The sequence below is a fragment of the Rattus rattus genome, chromosome 11 (assembly GCF_011064425.1).
Source record: "Rattus rattus isolate New Zealand chromosome 11, Rrattus_CSIRO_v1, whole genome shotgun sequence".
NCBI classification, from domain to species: domain Eukaryota; kingdom Metazoa; phylum Chordata; class Mammalia; order Rodentia; family Muridae; genus Rattus; species Rattus rattus.
Window position 1 is genome coordinate 85,304,931 of NC_046164.1, and position 21,713 is coordinate 85,326,643.

At 42.6% G+C, this 21,713-nt stretch overlaps 1 protein-coding gene across 1 annotated transcript in view; it reads left to right on the forward strand.

Annotated features, from left to right (window-relative positions):
- The window catches only part of Egfr (epidermal growth factor receptor), a 164,591-nt gene that overhangs the window by 126,703 nt on the left and 16,175 nt on the right, over positions 1-21,713 (forward strand). Inside the window, exons 13-20 of the mRNA XM_032916153.1 lie at positions 3,028-3,160; positions 6,000-6,090; positions 7,851-8,008; positions 11,712-11,753; positions 14,208-14,349; positions 15,451-15,573; positions 17,223-17,321; positions 21,148-21,333. Coding sequence (XP_032772044.1) covers positions 3,028-3,160; positions 6,000-6,090; positions 7,851-8,008; positions 11,712-11,753; positions 14,208-14,349; positions 15,451-15,573; positions 17,223-17,321; positions 21,148-21,333 — 974 coding nt within the window. The remainder of the gene's footprint in view (positions 1-3,027; positions 3,161-5,999; positions 6,091-7,850; positions 8,009-11,711; positions 11,754-14,207; positions 14,350-15,450; positions 15,574-17,222; positions 17,322-21,147; positions 21,334-21,713) is intronic.

Genomic DNA, 21,713 nt, shown 5'->3' on the forward strand with positions numbered 1-21,713 from the left:
TGACCGAACCCCTTCTTAAACTGTAAATCAGAACGACCCTGTCTCTCCTTAAGTTGCTCTTGTCCGGTATTTGGTTGCAGTAATGAGAAAAGCAGTAAAGAAAATCAATGCCAAGCAGGGGAGCCTTGGCTTTGATGGATTTGAGGATGTGGTTCTTAGACCTTTGGGGCTAGCTTGTGGGAGGAATGTTCCCCACAAAGTTTGGAACTTTGAGAAAGCTCAAGAATTTTGTAAGCACTGCTCAAAAGGCCATCCTGGTGGGAGTTTGGAAAACCATAATGCTGACAGAAATATGAACGGTAGAAACCTGGTTCATCAGATTTCTTTTTTTTTTTTCTTTTTTTTTTTTTTTTTTTTTTTTTTTTTTTTTTTTTTTTGGAGCTGGGGACCAACCCAGGGGCCTTAAGCTTTGCTAAACAAGCGCTCTACCACTGAGCTAAATCCCCAACCCCATCGGATTTCAGAGGAGAACAAAGACACTATAAGAAAATGAGCTAGAGGCCATTTGTGATGTATTATGGTAATGAATCTGACTGCATTCTGCCTATGTCCTGAGAACGTAGGTCATTAGAAAGCAATGACCTAATTTGATTGGTGGAGGATATCTCAAAACAGAAAGAATAGCACTCAGGCTGTACCATGGCTCCTACTCACTGCTCTTATCCAGGTCTGCAGCATGCTGGAGAAGAAAGTGAACAGTGACATAGGACAGTGTGCAGTTTGTTAGGCAAAGGAGAGAATTTAAAGTTGTACGTAGATCAGGTGCTGAGGAAGCAATTATAACAGTAAAGATATTAACACGTTAAAAAGAAACCTTGTGTAATCACACGGGGACAATAGAAAAAAGCACCCTGAGGGTAAGACCCCACCCACCAAAAGGTGCATCTTGTGGGAACATACATTCACTTGAAAGAAGAGCGCCAAGACTGAGAATTCTGCTGAAGAGACTGCCTGCTTCTGGAGGCCAGGGTACATCTTTAACTGGCCACTGAAATGGGCAGCCTCATCCACAGGGTACTGGTTTCATACACATGAAAGATACAAGGATGAAGGGGGTCATGCAAGCCTTTGGCAAGATTACAGAAAGCCAGTCAAGCCAGGTGCTCTTTGGCAGGCTTGGGGTGGTGGAATGAGGCTGTGTGAGCCTATAAAGATGGACTTGAGTTGCCATGGACACGCTAGGATTTTAAAGATGACAGGACAATGGAATGCCTGCTAAGGAAGACTGCAGGTGTGGCATAGCGCAGGCCAAACAGCTACCTCTTCCACACTGCAAGGGACAGACCTGGAAGGACAGAATTACAAAGACATGGATAATTCTTCAATAATTCTGCTGGGTCTCAGTTTTGCTTTGATCCAGACTCTCTGCTGTGCACTGATTCTACTCATTGAAGTGGGAATGTTTACCATGTGCCATTTTTTCCATTTTTTTTTAATCTTTATTAACTTGAGTATTTCTTATTTACATTTCGATTGTTATTCCCTTTCCCAGTTTCCGGGCCAACATCCCCCTAACCCCTCCCCCTTCCCTTCTCTATGGGTGTTCCCCTCCTCATCCTCCCCCCATTACCGCCTTCCCCCCAACAATCACATTCACTAGGGGTTCAGTCTTGGCAGGACCCAGGGCTTCCCCTTCCACTGGTGCTCTTACTAGGATATTCATTGCTACCTATGAGGTCAGAGTCCAGGGTCAGTCCATGTATAGTCTTTAGGTAGTGGCTTAGTCCCTGGAAGCTCTGGTTGCTTGGCATTGTTGTTCATAAGTTAGTGACTGACTTTCTTGATTGCACAGAGGCTGACAGCTAAAAGATTGCATTGAGTCTCTGGAGAAAAATAAGACTTTGTGGCTTTTGAACAATATTGATAGTGTTAAAGATTTGTCAAGGGCAAGGGAGATGACTGAGCTGAAAAGAACATTACTGCCAAGCATGGCATCCTGAGTTCTACTCCCAGGATTCACATGGAGGAAGGAGAGAACCAACTTCCAGAAATAGTATTCTGACCTACACACATACACACATGCGCGCGCGCACGCGCACACACACACACACACACACACACACACACACACACACACACACACAGAGTGGCATGAGCGTACATACTCTCTACAAAAAAAAATAGGAAAATGTACTGAAAGACTTAAGAAGATGGAATGAACACATTTTTCATTATAAGATGTTCATAATCCTATGGGACCTGGGAGCATGAAATGGAGCTGGAAGTGTGGTTTGAGTATGTTCCCAGCAGACGCGTGTGTTTGAACACTTGGCCTCTTGCTTCTACCACGGGGATGAACAATATCCCTTCTTAAACTGTTATCCAAAGAAACCCCTTACTATGTGGTCATATCAATGAGTAAGGTAACATATGTTCTAAGGTCTAGGCTACTAAATATCTATAATTTAAGAAACAAAACTAGTGCAGACAGTTGTGTGCGTACCTCAGCCTTTGATTGTTATAGTCAAGTACACATGCACACATACACATCAAGGAATGTGTGACGATTTGCATTTCTATTCCTGACTCTGGTTTTAAAACATTAAATCAGCTTTGGAAACTGGCAACTGCACCTGGCTTTGTACTAAGGCTCTGAACTCTGGCAGAGGTAACGATGCGTTCCAGAACTCCTCTGGGCCACTTGGGCTTCGGGAACTTGTCTTGCTTATTTTAATCTCTTCTGGCTTCTGACTCCCATTCATACATGATGACTTCGGTACCATGGCAGCCCTCAGTGACATGGGATCCTGTATGTGACGCTATTGGCATGGCGCCCAACACACCGCCAGCACCTACAACCTTCCCTGCTGTCAGATGTCAGCTGCGACATCTATCACTGATGCCTCCTCAGAGCCAGGTTCAAGATGCCCTGAACACCACAGAGAAGAGAGGCCGTGGCGTCTCACTATCTCCAGAACCCCGCTGTGACTTGTGAAGGGCACACAACCCCTCAGAAGGGTGTCACTTCTTCTGATCCCGCCTGTTACTGTCCCCTAACTGACCCCATGTATCACTGTGTCTTCTCAGAGGCCACAAACCACATCTGTAATCCTTTATGCTCCTCGGAAGGCTGCTGGGGCCCTGAGCCCACGGACTGTGTCTCCTGCCAGAACGTGAGCAGAGGCAGGGAGTGCGTGGACAAGTGCAACATCCTGGAGGGGTGAGACGCTATTCTTTCAGCCTTTGTGTAACTAAGAAATAAGCCACCGTGCTGATTTTAGGGCTTTGTAGTTACCCAAGCTAAGTTTTTCTTTTTCTCCATTTTCTTGATATTGTCGTTGATTGTTTTGTGTTTGTTTTCTGACAAGATGGTCACCACATTAGAAAGTAAGTTTCTCGTGGTTCCTTAATCCAGCCTGATCATTTCTCGTGTCTCTTTTACTGAAAATACTTCAGATTTTCATTTTACATGAATTTCTCAAGATAGAACAGACACAGTGGTTAAGGTAGCCAAGAAGAATGGATATTTGGCCTTTCCTTTCCAGTTCACTATTCCCACTGAATTAAGATATATCAACATAGAGTATATCCTAACTAATTTTAGTTTTATGTATGCAGAGGATACACTCATCATAGATTGGTGTATTAAACAATTTTAATACAACCAGGGACAAAGAAGTAATTGATATATTTGCTTTGTTTTATACTAATCAGTAAGGGCTGGAGAGATGGCTCAGTGGTTAAGAGCACCAGCTGCTCTTCCTAGAGGTCCTGAGTTCAAATCCCAGCAACCACATAGTGGCTCACAGCCATCTGTAATGAGATCTGATGCCCTCTTCTGGTGTGTTTGAAGACAGCTACAGTGTCTCCACATACATAAAATAAATAACTTTACAAAAATAGTAATCAATAAAAAGTACAACATATGCATACAATGAGAATTTCAATATCAGGCTCTGAAACTTTCTCTGTTTTAATCTTTTGCCTTCTCTTCCCTGATAATGATTCTTGTTCCCCCTTTAAAAAGGTAAATTCACATTTTGGTCTTGAAAAATCTAGATTCAAGAAGGGCTAATAGAGAGTGACATTATTTTTCTGTGAATAGCTTAAGGAAATTTTTCCAGTTCAACCATTTGCCTAAAATTTCATAAACTTCGGAAAGTTAATATTCCATTGTGAGAAGAGTATCCATGTGACTTACAGATGATGCTGGGAACATAGTCATCCATCCTGTTCCACTTTTGGGTATATCCTCAGGGTTTAATGTGGACCAGGGTTCTTAACCCAGAAAATATTCCTCTTTCTCCAGAGCAGGGAGGAAATTCTCACTGACAAGTTTGAGTTCCTAAGGCTTTCTTGATTCCTCACTTAGGACCCCATTTTTAATAGGGTTATTTGTCTCCTCTTGGTCTAACTTTTTTTGAGCTGGTGTTTGATATAACTGTTGTCCCATGTTGGTTGCCATGACATAGTGTCCTTTCCTTACTTGTTTTAAACAGACTTGATCTTGAGCATAAGCCATTTTTTGTTCAGCTTTTTTCAAATCTTCTTCATTTTACCCAGAAACCCAGGTCCTCTCAGTGGGGGATGCCTGGTGCCCTTCTACATATTGATGTTGAACCAGCACCATTTGACTATCTTTTTCCATTGGATGGATTTGGCTCCTTTGTCAATAATCAAGTGACCTTAGGTGTGTGGGTTCATTTCTGCCTTTGTTCATTGCTATCTGGAAGTGACAAACTGAGACAAATTGCTCAGAAAATTCCCCTGGATCTTTTTGTTTCCCAATCTTTAACTACTAGTCAGTTGGCTGTGGCCCTTTGGTCGTCCATATAGGAAGTGACAGGGAGAGACCAGCCTGATGCTGGTCATTGGCTTCTTTTGTATACTTCTCAGTTTGACAGAAGTGACTAGTGGCAACAGGCAGGTGGGACTGTATTGCACCCTCGTTGATTGTTTGTCTATTGATACCCTAGGTCTACAAGTCTTAGTGTTCTTGCATAGGCCTGCCATGTAGGACTCTTAAAGGATACAGTGTGTGTAGAGATCTAGCACATTGGAATTCCCTAGCCCTTAGTAGCATGTGGTGCAGCCTCAAGAAGGGGCTATCTTATGGGTTTCTCAGTTCCTGGCAATGATGACTGTTGTAATTCTTGGGCCCAGGCGATCTGAGACCCTTGCCTCTAAAATCTTGGCACTACTCTGGAACTCTTTCAGCAACCACGACCTGCAATTTCTCTTCTCCTGCTCGGTACAGTCCTCTATGTTTCAACCTCAGCTCTCTGTCCTCTCTACTACTGCCATTCCCATCGTGCCCGCTCTGGCCCCTCTCAAGCTGTTCAGCTGCCTCTTCTTCACCTGTCAAGTAGCTGGCCTCTTGCCACTTCTGCAGCTCAGCCTTGACCACTGCTTCCATGGCCTCCTACAGCACTTTTTTTTTTTTTTTTTTTTTTCCAGCTGGGGGACCCGAACCCAGGGGCCTTACGCTTCCCTAGGCAAGCTCTACCACTGAGCTAAATCCCCAACCCCCTACAGCACTTCTTGTATCTCTTCTGCTTCTTCCTTGATGTAGCCAACATAGCCTGAACTACTAAAGTAGGCAAAGGAAAGACCACTTGGGCGAAGTCTGCTACTGGATTAATGTATTTAACACTACAATACGAGGAGAGGCAGGCCAGAGGAAGATGTTTTCCAGAGCACCCAGAAGTAAACGAGCTTGATTCTTTGCCTATACCTCAGTCTTCGTGACCATTTCCTTCCAGCTTGAATTTGGTCTTAGAGGGAAGGGACGTCGCATAAAGATGTTTTTCATAATCGGTTTTCTTACCTAGCAATCGAAAGCTACATCTATTAAAAAATGTCAGGAAAGAACTCTGATTATAAAGAAAGATGTCTGAGGGATGACCTGAGGTTCTGTTAGTCGACCTCAGCACATTATATTTCAAAGCAGTTCCAGCATTCTGACCCTTTGACCTTTCTGGGACAGGTCATTTGTGTTGCTTGAAATAGTTGCAGCTGCTCAGAGTATGGACTGATCTCTTCACGTGCTCTTCCCCCAGGGAACCGAGGGAGTTTGTGGAAAATTCTGAATGCATCCAGTGCCATCCAGAATGTCTCCCCCAGACCATGAACATCACCTGTACAGGCCGGGTAAGAGCCCTCTGCTGTTGTCCACTCTTAACAGCATCAACAGAAATATCAATGATCCAAGCCATCTCCACTAGGAAAGACAGCCATGCAAGCCCTTTCCAGGGAAGAGCTGCACATGATCTGATCGTGAAAGGTGGCCAGGCTGAGTAGAGATGCCCCACACCTGTCTGTCCAGTGTTGCACACACATTTCCCCTTGACCGGTCCTTCACTGTGCCACAGGACATCCTATGCTAGGGCTTAGAGAGTGCCAGGCAGCTTTCAATCAAACACCAGCAAAATATTGTTTAGTAAACCCAAGTTACAATTTTTAAAGAAATTCCAGCATTTTAAAAAAGTTCTATTGCTTATTTAAACATATAGCAGCAAACTCATAAGGAACATAAACGAGAATTTAGATTCCTCTGACAGCAATGCCCTGTTAGTACTTGATGCTATGCACAGGCAAGCCTTTGACTCAGTTTGAGTTCCAACAGCAAAATCTAACTGCCCACATTGAAACGTGTTTCTGAAGTTGCCCATCCATCAAGCAGAGTGTGACCGAACTGAGTTGAGAGATCTGGGCTGTTGGCATGACTGGTTACAGCATGAGCCCTGGTCTGCAGGCTTACAGAGCTCCGGGCTGAGTTTTCGTTGGTACAGTGTAATCGCTGCTCTTGCTTTAGTGTTCCTGTGCTCTGACTCTCAGTGGGTTCAGTCTCAGAGCAGACAAAGCTGAACCATTAAGGGAGCCGAGGGAAAAAGCCTTGCTTAACCACTTCATTTCAGTCCCCTTGTAATGTGAAGCACATTACCCAAGCAGTCCCACTGCCTTTGTTTCTCGGGATTTTATAAGGACGCTCTTACGTTTTACAGACAGGACCTATCGCTACCCATTCACAAGTCCATTCTGTAGCCAGCACTGCCATGGGACACCTCCTTTTCCCTGGAGAGGTACAAAAGAGGGTTGCTCCTACGTGTGCCTCAGCGGTGGACGTCCGGCTTCCCTCAGCAACTCCTTTTAACTCCAAATGAGATACGCAAGGAAGATAAGGTTGTAAAATACATGTAGGCCAATCGACATGACTCTGACAAGTATGGTGGCCACAATGTCTTAAAATAAGGTGAAGGATGCGGTTTAATTTATGTTTGGACATAAAAATATATAATATTTTTCTATGAATATATCTACTTTATACAAGCACAATGATAAAACCCACTGTCTGCCTAGCCCGATGAATTCCATCAATTAGCTGCACACGAAGGAAATCTCTCAAAAGCTGTCCACTGACCTCCACGTTTTCACCCACAAACACATAAACATAGCTACATAATTAATTAATTAATTAATTAATTAAAAGGATTTTTAAAGTAAATCTAAGTCAAGAACAGTCAGAAAAATCTATCTTGTCATAGGCAGAGTGAACGAGAGCAATCGCAGAACTTGTCATATATTTTTAAAACTTCTGCACTGGGCTGGGGAGACGCCCCAGTGGTTAGGAGCACTGGCTGCTCTTCTAGAGGACCAGGATTTGATTTCCCGCACCCACATGACAACTCCCAGCCACCTGTAACTCCAGTTCCAGAGTATCTGATGCATGCTTCTGCCCTCCATGAACACCAGGCACACGACAAGTGGTGCACAGACCTACATGCACATGTACAATGATACTAAAGAATATGTATATTATTTGGCTTTTTTCTCATAGTAAATATTATAAATAGAAAGTTATTTTTGAAAAGAAATCAAAGATGTGCAACCCTTTCTATACCTTGATTCAGGGGCCAGACAACTGCATCAAGTGTGCCCACTACGTTGATGGTCCCCACTGTGTCAAGACCTGCCCTTCGGGCATCATGGGGGAGAACAACACCCTGGTCTGGAAGTTTGCAGATGCCAATAACGTCTGCCGCCTCTGCCATGCAAACTGTACCTATGGGTAAGTGTAGCCCAGCCCCTACAACACTGCATGAGAATGCGTTTGCTAGAAATGTCTACTAAACATTCAGGCAGTGGGTTACATAGGGGTTGCATGTTAGCCAGGATCCTAAGATCTTTCAAGTCCATGGTCATGGTGGCAGCAGTGGTGTGCTGGTGCACAGGTCTCAGACTGGTGGGAATATCACCAAGCATCTCGAGGTATTTGTGTCACGTAGTCTTAGTTCTTTGACAGTGCATATGACAATGGAAAAGGGTGATGGATGGGTATGGCCGCCCAGCTGTCACCTCTCCCTTCCCCCTCTATGAATAAGGTTGAGATAGGGATGTTGTAGGCTGGGGATGGGAAAGAGGCTGGAGATATGGCTCAAGCAGTAACATGCTTTTCATGGAAGCATGGGTACTATAGTTTGATCCCCAACACCCATGTAAAAGGAAGTCAGGAATAATGACAGTACACACCTGTAACCCCGGTACTAGAAAGACGAAGGCAGGAAGTGGGACTTTCTGCTGAGTTTCAGTTACATGAGAGATCCTGACTCAAAAAGCAAAAACAAAACAAAACAAACAAAACAAAACAAAAAGAACAGAACAGGAGCAGTTGTGGTTAAGGAATGACAACTGGTGTTAACTTCTAGACTGCACAGAGCATTCTCCATCTCTCTCTGTCTCTCTATCTCTCTCTCTTTCTCTTTCTCTCTCTCTCTCTCTGTCTCTGTCTCTCTCTCTCTCTCTCTCTCTCTCTCTCTCTCTCTCTCTCTCACACACACACACACACACAGTAATGGTTCCTAAAATATTGCTTCAAAGTATCTTTTTAAAGCCTATTTGATCTTTAAGCTATTACAACATAAAATAAGGCTATTTTTAGTATAATTTGCAGAGACGTCCTGATTCTATCCATCTGGTTTATTGGAATACTATAAATTTATAAATATAAAGATATTTAATATGCATCTCATTATATTTCCTAACATTGTCATCCTCACTCAGGACAGTTATTCTTTCTCTGGATCTCTCCAATACCAACTATATGACTTTAATATGCTGTGTATCTAACTAGACTTTTCCCTAAAATACAATAATAAATCATTCAGCATGGATTTCAGGATTTTGTGATCATGAATTAATATCTGTAATACACTTGAAATAGTAACTAAGACAGGGTGAGCACATGATCAATGAATGGTGAATGCTGGTGGTATGGGTGGTGGTGAGCATACTGGTGGTGGTAGCAAGGACAGTAGAGATGTAAGGATGGTGGTGATAGTGGTTATAATATTGATAGTCATAATGGTCACGTAGATAATGGCGACAAAGGTGATATAGATAGTCATGCTGTAGACGGCGGTGGTGACAGTGATGTGGAGAGTGGTGATGGTGACCATGTGGCTGATAGTGATGGTGGTGCCAGTGAGTACATTCGTGGAGGTGACAGTGAAACTTATGACTGTGACTGTTAAGATAAATTAGTGCTCTAGGAAAACAGTCAGAGTATCTTTAAATATTTTATTCTTATTTTTTCCAAAAGTCTCTGATTGTGTAAACAGAGTCTTCAGAATCTCCAGAATAATATCAGAAACAATGATAGTTGAAGTCAACATTTGATATCTGATGGTGCCGAGTAGGATAACAATGTTTCAATACTAGGAGAAGCTTGGGCTGCTGATCTGAGACTCCAGTTATCCTGATAAGGAGTCATTTGCATTTTTAAAGGAGTAGTTCTCAAACTCGGCTGTGGGTTTTGGAACTTGGCCACCTCTGTGATAGCAATTTAACATTGTCCAGTTTTCTGCGAGAGTGCATCACCTCGCTGGGCACTTCATCCAGTTCGTAAACTCTGCAAAGTTATGAAAATGGTGCTCTGCTCCTATTTAAATTAGCCCATTTTTCTTGCATAAGCAATTTTGGAGCAGACTCCCTAAAACATAACTGCCTGAGCTGTATATAATGAATGAACATCTCCCCTCTTCTCTATTTTGCAAATAAATGTGTATCTATGTATTAGCATGTAAATGCACTGTTGGCTTTAAGGGAGACCCAAAAAGTCACTGGGCAGGAAGAATTATCAATGTGCATTCTTACCTTGACTAAGAAATAGTTTTCAAGCACAGAAAGACAGAATTTGTTCATAATGTACATTTAAATTGTGTGTGTTTAGTCTGATTTTTTTATATTTCTCATCCGAATTCTTTTAAGTCAGATGAGACACATGTACTTTGATATGGCCTTACTATTACTGTCTGTACTTATCTCAAAGTAATGAATTACACAGAAAGTTTTTGACCAAAGTGGATTATTAGATGGATGTGAAACGTTGATTAGGACACCTGGAAATGAAGACACCTTTCCCCACTTAAATATTTGTAATGTATATGTCATCTAACACACTGCCCTCTAAGTTTTGGGAAAGTAATGTTTTCCTATTTTCATGGTGAAGGAAATATTTTATAGGACTCAGCAATCCTCACAATTTATGAGCCAGCCGTGTTAGAAGCCAGACCACAGCATAAGGAACCTACATAGCTTCAAGAGCCACAGATATGATCACCTCAGTGTATGTAAGGATACTGGAGGCACAGTGGTCTTTAAATTGATTTTTAAATTAAACAGAAAAGGAACATTTCTTGACAATTCTTGTCCTGTGAAATTAAACAAGGTCCCACAAGAATTTGCCCATTTTAGTTGCATGCCTCCGTGAATCTGTCACTACAATTATAATTATAAATTTCTTACAATAAAAGAAGGAGTTGAGTGAGGGACAGAATATGACAGAAGTAACCAATACAAGCTCCTTGGTTCGACATCGAGAGTCCAAAGGCAAGGGAAGCACTGTAAGCTTTCCTGGGGGTTTCTTACTCTTGTGGTGCCTCAACCCTTCCCTATGCATCATCTGTGCTGCCACTGTCCCTGTTGGTCAACTGGTTCGTCTTTCCCTCTGAGCTCACTGATCCCAGCTTCCTGTTGACAATTAATGGCAATTGTCCAGTGTCACTTTCAGCAGCTTGTCAAACTGTCAGTCCTCTCAGCAGGCATGGGCTCCTGGTGTTTCACACTCGACAAGAAACTAACCACCAGACACTGTATTTGAAGGAGAGTCTAACTGACATTAGAGAATGCTTCCTAGATTTCTTTGATGATCTATTTGTGTACCTAGAAGGCCTTCTGTACATCCCACTACTTATAGACGCAATACCAGCCAACTTGGTTTATGAATGAAGGACCAAAACCATTGCAGATGGCTTTATCTGAGAGCAAGGGAAAAAATCAGAGAACTAAGCCTTCAAAATCCAAGAAAAACAGAGGGTAGAGATTAGAACCAATTCCTGTCCCCAGTAGTAGAAACAGTGTTTATTTAGGGTGTGGCTCCAAATGCGGTCTTTGGCATAACTGCTCTCCTGTCCATCCTGACATTTGGTGTCAGCTGTATGAAAACTAGATACAGTGTTACCTTTCAGTAATGACCTGGCTGATTTATTGAAGGCTCTAAAATTAGTTTCTGACTAAACAAACAAAGCTATAGTTTTATTTAATTGAGTTAATGTATAGAAAATACATTCGTAACTACCCAGTTTTGAAATCACCATGGTTATAGCTATATAAGAGTAATTTACCACAATTGCTTTATGACTTACTATGGAAAATTATCAAACAAATGCCAATGCAGAAGAATGAAAAAGCTGTGGGGTTTTTTTTTTCTACAGATGTGCTGGGCCAGGCCTTAAAGGATGTCAACCACCGGAAGGGTATGTTCAATGACTTTGGATCTCATAGACCTTTTGGATCTAAGACCAGAAGGCATCTCTGATTTAACCCTTGCCTTCCAGTTTCTTCCAAATCCTCTGGGAAAGCCACAGGTCTCAGGTCCACCCTCTTGCCCTATGTCCATTGTGTTGGTCAGTGGACAGCATGTGTGATGGACAGTGCTGTGCTAGCATCACAAGAGGTCAACACTATGGTCCAGCCCATTCTAGCTATGTATCTGTTTCTACAAGTACAGATGCTTAAAGTAAGGCTCAGCACTACTTAAAGTCTCCTCTTTTCCCTCTCAGTAGCCCAGGGGTCATGTCACAAACATGGTGTGAAGGGCTTTTTTTGTCAAATGAAAAGGTCTGTCTTGGGGGCATTTTCTCTTTTCTTTCTTCTTGAAACACATTGCCCAGCAAAGTCAATGAATTTCCCTCATCATTTTGTTTCTGATCAGTTCCAACTATTGACTGAAATGCTGCCCAGAGGAACATTAAATTATGGATGAATTTCCGTTCAGAGCCTTCGTGCAACAGTGGTGTCAGCAGCCAGCATCTAGTGCAGAATTGAGATTGTCTACAAAATGCCTGCCTGATGCTCGGGCTTGTACCCCAGTCATGGACATGTCTACAACTATCCCTCCCCTTACTCCCTTCCTTAACTTCATGCTGTGGTGGCTGATCCCTTCTGCTGTCAACTGAAATAGTAAAATAAAGTAAAGCCTTGTCTCAGACTCGGAACCCTTCTTAATCCTGTCTCCTCTCTGAGTCTCCAAAGACACTCCCTAGTCTCCACTGTCTTCCTAGGTAGGCTCCAGGACTTTCTTAAATGGTTTACTATACAATCCCCACCTTTAAAACAGTCAGTGACCATTCTTTGCCGTCATTTCTTTATTAACGGTGTTCTTTTCTAACCCACCTGCCTTTGCTACTGTGGCTTCTCAATACGTGCTATGAAACAAATCACTCCTCATATATTCCAATGAGCACTTTTGCTGGTGAAAACTCATTAATTTTATTAATAAGGAGTAGTTCTATAGCTCAGGAGGTGACTTGTACTCCTTAAGAAGGAAATGTTGCGAACCACCATTTCAGGATGTACAGTTGATTCTATTAAGACAGGTCTATAGGGACTTTGGTACCTTATCGGTATGTAAATAATGCTGACACCAAATTTTTGCTATCCATTAACACGTTCTCCCGAAAAGAAGAATAAATTTAACAGAAATTCAAATGGAGGTGGGTTCTTGAGGATAACAGCTTTTAACCTGGTACCACACCATCATAAAACAATTGAAAAAATAATCCTTAAACATTCCAAAGTCAGAATTAGTAATTTTAGTTCAGATAGTACTTAGTGAGGTTGAAGGCTTGACTTCTGATTTCTCATCTTCCCAAAATTAGACTTGACCTTGGTGAAAGAGCAAAGTTAACAGATTCCTGAGGTTTGAGGCTACATTGGGGCAACAATCACCACAATGATGATGCTTTTTATATCTAAAGCTTATCAGGTTTTCCTTCCATTGAGCTCATTCATTCACATAGGGGTCCCATTAAAAATAGAAGACCCCATCAGAGGTTTCAATGTGCCTGGAAGGTCTCCCAACATGGCTATGGGAAAATACCCAGTGATTTATGTCCTCCTAGAAAGTGCAAAATGCAAGTTCATATGAAAAGCAGGATTTACTTATATTAAAGTGCCCCACACCTAAGGTTCAGGTAACATCGTGGAAGAGACGGTAGAAAGAACGTAAGAGCCAAAAGACCAGGATGTCTACTCTTGGTGTCTTCTATGTGTGAAAGAAATTCGCCCCTGAATTGTCAGATGTCTAAACATTACCCACACAATGGCAGCACTGGAAATCTCAAAACTCCCCACCCCTGCATGAAAAGCAACAGACAAGTAATGTCTGCTCGGAGGGGGAGAATCAATTTTCTCCAGAGACAAGCCCCTGATTGGTTATCCAATTTCAGGTGATCAGCCGTGAACACATACACATATAGGCAATACTAAATGGACACGTTTGTTTATATATTTGCAACTTGGGACGTGAGGGGAGTTGGCGGGAAACAGGAGGAGTATTACTGATAAAAATAGTGTTCATGTATGAAATTCTCAAAAAAATAAAACATTAAAAAGTGGTGTTATGTCTTGGACTGTTTTTTTAATTTTAGCTTAATATTTCTTCATCAAATGACTATAAAAATAATTGTAATAATGAGAGGAGTTCGGTTGAAACCTCAATTTTCTTAAGTGCAGAAAAGGAAAGCGACTTCAGGCAGAGACACTATAAATATTGGAAAACTTGCCTAGGAACTTAGCCGCCAGTCAATTCCCCTATATGAACCACCCATATATCAATTTCTGAGATGATTTTAAATGTTATCACTGTTTCAAAAGGTGCAGGACATGTATGGAATGCCTATATTACCTTCTCTTGTCTCTCATTCCAGGCCAAAGATCCCATCCATCGCCACTGGGATTGTGGGTGGCCTCCTCTTCATAGTAGTGGTGGCCCTTGGGATTGGCCTCTTCATGCGAAGGCGTCACATTGTCCGAAAACGTACACTACGCCGCCTGCTTCAAGAGAGAGAGGTGAGCAGCGAGGCCTGGTTGCCTCTGGATCAAAAACATCCTCGTTACCATCAACTGCTGTCCAGGAGAAAAGACCCTTCCTTGAGAATTTGTAATGTAGAATTTTATATATTAGACATTGTCATAGCTTTCCAGCACTATAACAAATACCCTTGATAATCTGTGTTTGAAGAAGAAAGGTTCGTTTGACTCATAGTATTAAGAGGTTGAATGTTGCTTTGGGCTTTGGACAGGAGTGCGTGGTGGAGCGCATTAATCACCTCATGACAGGAAGGTGAAGCTAGTGAGGAAAGACTAGACCTTGACCCCAGTCACCTCAAAGCCTCCTTGTAGTCCCAACCTCATAACGGCCACACTATTTCCTAATTCATGGTTCATTTTTAGCACATGGGTCTTTCAAAGACACTTGCCCAAACTGTAACATGTACATAATTGTCATTAATAATTAGAAGTTAGGGTGGAAGAATCAAAAATGTCCAATTATACACAATATGTTCTATTTGGAACTCTCCATTCAGCAAAGCATACATGTTTTAGGCAGCTCCTTTCGAAATAGAAAGCTTAATGGAGGCCTGGCTGAGGGTAGCACGTGGTTGTGTACCTAGGAAAATAATCACAGAGGGATTGAAATCTTATTGTGACTGCTCCTTTGTGACATCTCTACGGCATGGGTCTTAGGTCTCACAGTCCTTAGCACAGCGCCTTTGTCTGGCACTGCATTATGAAGCCTTTACCCTCCATAAGCATGGAGGTATTATGCACTCCAGAGGTGACCCAAATGGTTGTGGTATAGCATCTTTCTTGCCACCGTACTCCAAGTAAAACTGATTGACGGTGAAAACAGAAATGGAAAATGCAGTCCTCAAGTGTAGATGTTGTGATAAACACCTATAGTAGTGGATCTGTGTTTCTAGTGTGTATCACTTCTGTACTAAGTACATACTAAGAAATGTATATTACAAAGAAAATCCATTGCTCCTTTTGAACACATTGCTCCTTTGGTCACAGCATGGCCCACTCTTGCACTGAATAAATCTACTCTGCGTATAGCATATTGTGGGATATGGTGCTAGCATCTCTGGTCTGCTCCCTTCTTCACAGCTCGTGGAACCTCTCACACCCAGCGGAGAAGCTCCGAACCAAGCCCACTTGAGGATATTAAAGGAAACGGAATTCAAAAAGATCAAAGTGCTGGGTTCAGGAGCATTTGGCACAGTGTATAAGGTAACCTCCTGGACACAGGTCTGGACTAGGCCTCTGGGAACCAGTGTTTGCTGTACTCTCCGGCCCTGTGTGGGTAAATCAGATTCCGTAGTAATTTGATTTTTATCAACATCTGCCTGGTTTATGTAGGAATTCGTGTTCCCCAAGGCTATTGAACTTAATTTTGTTATCACTGTGAAATCGAAAGCATTCTCATAGAGCGTGATAGAGGCACAGACTTGGGAGTGTATCCATCCAGTAAAGATATATACAAAATCATGGAATGAGCATTTCAATCTTCGTTTCTAGACCCATTTCTCATAAAGCCTGATTCCAGATCAAATGCTGAATGATCCACGCCTCATTTATAACTAGCTATATTGGTTACTTCTCTACACTGTAATAAAACACCATGACCAAGGCAACTTGCAGTGGACTTTATTTTAGCTTACAATTCCAGAGGGTTAGAGTCCATAATGGTGGGGAAGCATGACATCAGGCTGCAGGCCCAGTAGCAGGAACAGGATAATGAGAACCCCCATCTGCAAATGCAAGCACGAAGCAGTAAGAATGAATGAAAATAGTGTGAAAATTTTAATCTCAACAGAACCTCCACTTCTCCAAACAGGACCACCAACTAGGCGCCAAGTATTGAATATCCAAGGCCATAGAGGACAGTTCTCATCCAAACCATTGCACCAACTCAAGCGTACATATTTTGGGGTTTTTTGGTCCTTATTCTTTGACCAAAAAACATAAAGGCTCTTACTATGTAGCCCAGACTGATTTTAAACTCAGTCATCTTTCAACAATGTCTCAAGGGCTGTGATTATAGGTGTGGGACATTAAAACCCTGGGGAGTTTTATATGAATGTTTTAAATAATTGGAATGCAATTACATCATTTTCTCTTCACCCATTTCTTCTTCCTCTTCCTCTTCCCCCGCCCAGGTACCCTTCCTCCACCTTCCCCATGACTCCCACTCTTAAGTTAATAACTCCTTTTTCATTATGACTATGAAACAGGCATATATGTATATCTGCACAAATATATAAATACAACCTGTAGTGTCCATTTTTCTTGTTTGTATGTGTGGGGTTTCAGGGCTTATTTCTCCGCATTGGACAACCAATAAGGAAGCTCATCTCTGGGAGAAGTTAATTCTCCTCCTCTCTGCAGTCATTAGTTACCCATAATATTTTTATCCCCCTAGGGTAGGATCTCATGAAATTTCCCCCTTCTGTCTTAGCATGCCCATTGATATTGCAACGTTCTCAACTTAACGCAGCCATTTCTAGGAAAAATCATTTCACAGAAGACTTTCTGGTATTTTGGCTCTTAGCAGTATTCCTGGCACCTCCTCTGAAAGATTCCCAGTTGATCTCTGCCTTTTGTCCAGTTGTGGCTTTCTGTGATAATCTCCATTTGCTGTAAAAGAGAGGCTCCTCTGATATGAAATGGTATTTGTTTGTTTTGATCCAAAAAATTATTCAGATTCTCAGCGCTGGATAGCTCAGAACCTCTGAGATATAAAGAGTCTGAGCACTGTTGGCTTTGTAATGCAGAGCCCTTGAGGATTGGGGTCATTAATAAAATTTATCAGGCTCACAAGGCAACATGCTGCTGGCACGATGATTTCAGGTTAATGTCAACCCTCTTCTTAATCTCAGGGTCTCTGGATCCCAGAAGGCGAGAAAGTGAAAATCCCTGTGGCCATCAAGGAGTTAAGAGAAGCCACATCTCCCAAAGCCAACAAGGAAATCCTTGATGTGAGTTTCCTTTTATGTCTTGCTAACCATGGTTTCGTTATAGTCAGTCTTGCTTCCTTAGTTTGTGTTTTAATTCATTCTGGATGCACTAATGAATTACACCAAATAATGTGGGTTTGAGCACTTGTTTATAAGGTAATAACGTAACAGTTTAGAAGTATTGCGAATGATAACTATGCTCCAGAAAAGAAGCTGGAGATCTGCTTTGGGGGACTTTGGGGGAGGGAAGAGTAAAGTCATAAACGTCAAGTGCACCCTTCATCTCAGAAACCACCGATTCTACCTCCTGTATCACAATGCTCCGTTCTGAGCTTTTTCCATCATTACATCATAAACTATCAGTTTTGATCTCTTTTCGTCCTTCTTGATATAGAAAGCACTGTTCTCTCCAAGACTTACTGTACCCCTGAACCCCCAAGAATCAAAGCCCATAGTAAACATACTCCTCCCAGGACCAGTGGTTACCACGGTGACCACAGTGACCACAGGAGACACCCAGAGCACAGGTTTTACACATGAGGGGATGAGGGCATAACGAAAGTCACTCTGATTTCTATGACTGGCGTCTGAGGGCGTCAGGAAATCTGAAATGGCCATTCACTTTGCTTTGCTCGATTAGCCGTCCTTGTTATGGTGTTTATAAAAGAAGCCAGACATCGACAGTAGAAGCCTACTAAAACATTACCTCACCTTCTAAGCCTCTCCCAATAATTTAAATATCACCTCCTCCGTGGTGCTGATTGGTACTTTCTGGGACATTTAGGATGTTCTACAAGAACATCTTTTTACTTTTATTTTACTGAATTTCCCTCTATTTTTCTAATTTCCTTAGCCCATGATAGGGCCGAACCCCGCTACAAAGAAGGTAATAAAAAGGGGCCATCTTGGAACTAGATAGAGCCCACTTCAGTATCTGCCTGGGTTTCCAATAAGATGTCGAAAACTATACCTATCCTAAAATGGAAAGTTGAAGAAAGGCAGAGAATGCTCAGGGGACCTCCGCATTGCACATTGCTAATGAGAGGTGATTTATGAATGCAATGTCACAGAAAATCATGCATGTGGCAATACACTTGTCAAGCAAAATTATCTTTCATTTTGGAGTTTACAAACCAATGCCAAGTCTTATTAACATAACCAAGGACACGTAGCCAGGGGTCTGTGAAGACGTTTAACTTACAGTCTCTCGCTCATATTTGTTAAAAAGAAAATCGTATAGTCAATCTCGCTCCCTTATTTCATGTTTTAATTCACTCTGGATGCACTAATAAATTATACCCAACAATGTTGATTTGAGAACTGTTTATAAGGTTATAACATGAAGATAGTTTGGAAATATTCTGAATGATAACTATTCTCCAGAAAAGAAGCTGGAGATCTGCTTTTGGGGACCTTGGGGGATGAAAGAGTAAAGCCATAAAAGCCAAGTGCACCCCTCATCCGAAGGCTCCCGTTCTTCTCTTTCTCTTTGCCCATTGCTCATGTTTCCCCTCCCCTCCCCTCTGAATTTTCATTCCTGTCACCTCTGGTCTTCTCCTTGTGTGTCAGCTGTTGTAGCTGCAGCAGCTAGCAGATGACGACCTTCTGGGTTGCTTATCACGAGGCTGGGTCTGCCAGACATTCAGTCCATCCTTCAACACAGGGCCATGTACTGTGGCCGGAAGGCTCAGTGAGGGGCAGGAGCACGGAGGAATTGTTTTCTGCCGAACGAAGCAAAGCCTGTGATTCTAAGGCCAGTTTCAACAGGGCACTAAGTAGCACGTCAATCAACATGGCCACAAGAACAGCCCTCAGTTGGCGTGCTTCTTAAATACTGGTGTGTACTTGTAAATGGTTCCAGTGACCCCACTCTCTGTGGTCTAGCTCTCCTGTCATGGAATTTAGTCACTTAATTAACTGGTAAGGACGTTTAAATTTCATAGGTCCCTACCCTTTCATTTTTCTTAAAGGTGTGTGTGTGTGTGTGTGTGTGTGTGTGTGTGTGTGTGTGTGTGTGTGTGTGAGAGAGAGAGAGAGAGAGAGAGAGAGAGAGAGAGAGAGAGAGAACTCACGAGCTCATATACATCATACAGGAGAATGCCCCAAGATGAATATTCCACAGCACACAGCACACATGTGGAGATCAGAGGATGACGTCATGCAGTTGGTTCTCTCCTTACATCCCTGTGTAGGCTGTAGGCTCCAGGCGTCCTACCTGAGCACTCAGCCTTCCATAACAAGCCCTGTCACATGGTGAACCATCTCACAGGCCCTCCTACTGTTCCTTTTTAAGATTTATGACTTTACGACTCTCAACAATGTAGCATCTCTTGGAACCCTTTGCCCCAATTCGTAGCACAACGAATCTAGAGATGAGTAAGACAGCAAAGAAGAACTCAAATCTCCTATTAGCAATAGTGACAAGGAGCGGCCTTTCAAGGCCACGGAAGCCACGAGGACAAACCAACCTCCAATGAGATTGGGACAGAAGCCATTAGAGTCTCCCTTATGAGTGCTGCCTCCTTGCAGCTGGTTCAAAGATTGTTGTGGGATACCAAGCATATTTGATGCGGGTCACAATGCACCTTCCCAACTTCCAAAATAAACAGGGAAGAACAAAGAGCACTTCAACTTTTGCACAAGACTATACAACACTCCCATTGTGCTGGGTGTAGGCAGGAAGTGACAGCCCAGCTCTGTTTGTCTATCACATTTTAGTAGGACCAACTGGCAGGGCTCCAGGCTCTGTGTGGCCTGACACCCACACCCCCTGCTCTGTTCCTGTCCCAGGCATCATCAGCCTATGGCAGTTAAGCTTCTCAAAACCACTCCAGTTTGCAGATGTTTCTCTCCCCCTCTAAAATGAATCCAATATGTGCCCGAATCTCAAACACATCTCGAGAAATTAGGCAGAGCCAAAGGATTTCTTTGCTGTTATGATTGTACAGCTTCCCAGACCCAGAGGAGAGATGTGATCTGTGCTTTTCTGGCAATCCCACGGCCTAATAATTTTCCCATATACTTTCCAGTTTAAATTTAGGCCAAGCAATGGAAAGAAAATGCAAAACAGATTTCTACACTGCAGCATATGTGTGTGTGAGTACGTGGGGGAATGCGTGGGTGTTTCAGTGTGAGTATGTACGTGAGTGTGTGTGTGTGTGTGTTTAAGCATGTAACTATGTGTGAGTGTCTCAGATGGATGAATATCCATTTCAGGGGCAGGAACTGGCACATAGAACATGCTTCTCCAGTTGATCTTTGCCAAAGTTTGGGGTGATGGTTTCTTGCCTAAAATCTCTTGCCACTGTTCACAGTTCAGTCTGGATCAAGTCTTCCCTCTTAGGAAGGGAGAGAGCCTTCCTCTAGGACACTCGCTGACTCAGAGATCTCTCCTGCAAAACAGTACCGATGACCCATGCTCGCTTCTGATGAAGTGAGCATGCCGTCCACTGTCCAGGACGTACTGAGATCCAAACTTGGATCCCGGAAAACCATAATGCCGTCATTAGCCTTGAAATGTAAGGAGGAAGGTCTTCTCAAGGAAGACAGTAGCATTTCCTAAACTCTTAAATTATCATGGTGATTCAGATGACTTTTTTTTTCCATCAAAGTTTTTGCCAATGGCAAATTCCATTTGAGTCTTTTCCTCTTAACAAGCAACACCCCCAAAAGAGTCCACCTCCCACAGTGTATTGGCATTTAATAGCCTTGTGTAACCTGACACTTGTAAACAGAGTACAGACTTTGTAACTCAAAAAAACATTTCATTTTACACAAAAAGGGATCCGTGTGCCTCTCCCATCAACCAAGAAACAATTGTGATACATGTGTTGTCCTTACCTTGTAGGAAGCCTACGTGATGGCCAGTGTGGACAACCCTCATGTATGCCGCCTCCTGGGCATCTGTCTGACCTCCACTGTCCAGCTCATTACACAACTCATGCCCTATGGGTGCCTCCTGGACTATGTCCGAGAACATAAGGACAACATTGGCTCCCAGTACCTACTCAACTGGTGTGTACAGATTGCAAAGGTAAGGACATTGGAAGGTCTGCCCCCTGGAGTACCCAAAGAGCCAATGGCAGGTTTCAGAAGCAGGATGCATGTTTCCAGATAATACAAAGTACTTTGATTTGCTGTATTCTGCCCTAGTCTTCCAGGGGTGACAGTGATCATTGGTAAGAGTGCTAAGAAAAGCAGCAAGGATGATCTAAGAGAAGGGAAGAAGAACCATTAGTTTCTCCATTCTGGGTACGTGGGTTTGCTGAGATGATATAAATGTGTATTTGCATATAGGATATATAGTTTTCCTTATTTTAGATTACATTCAATTGTTTGGTTTGAGCACTAAACCAATGGTCACATACTTAATGTTGAAAATCTAACCACTTCACATGAATAGTTTTCTCAGTG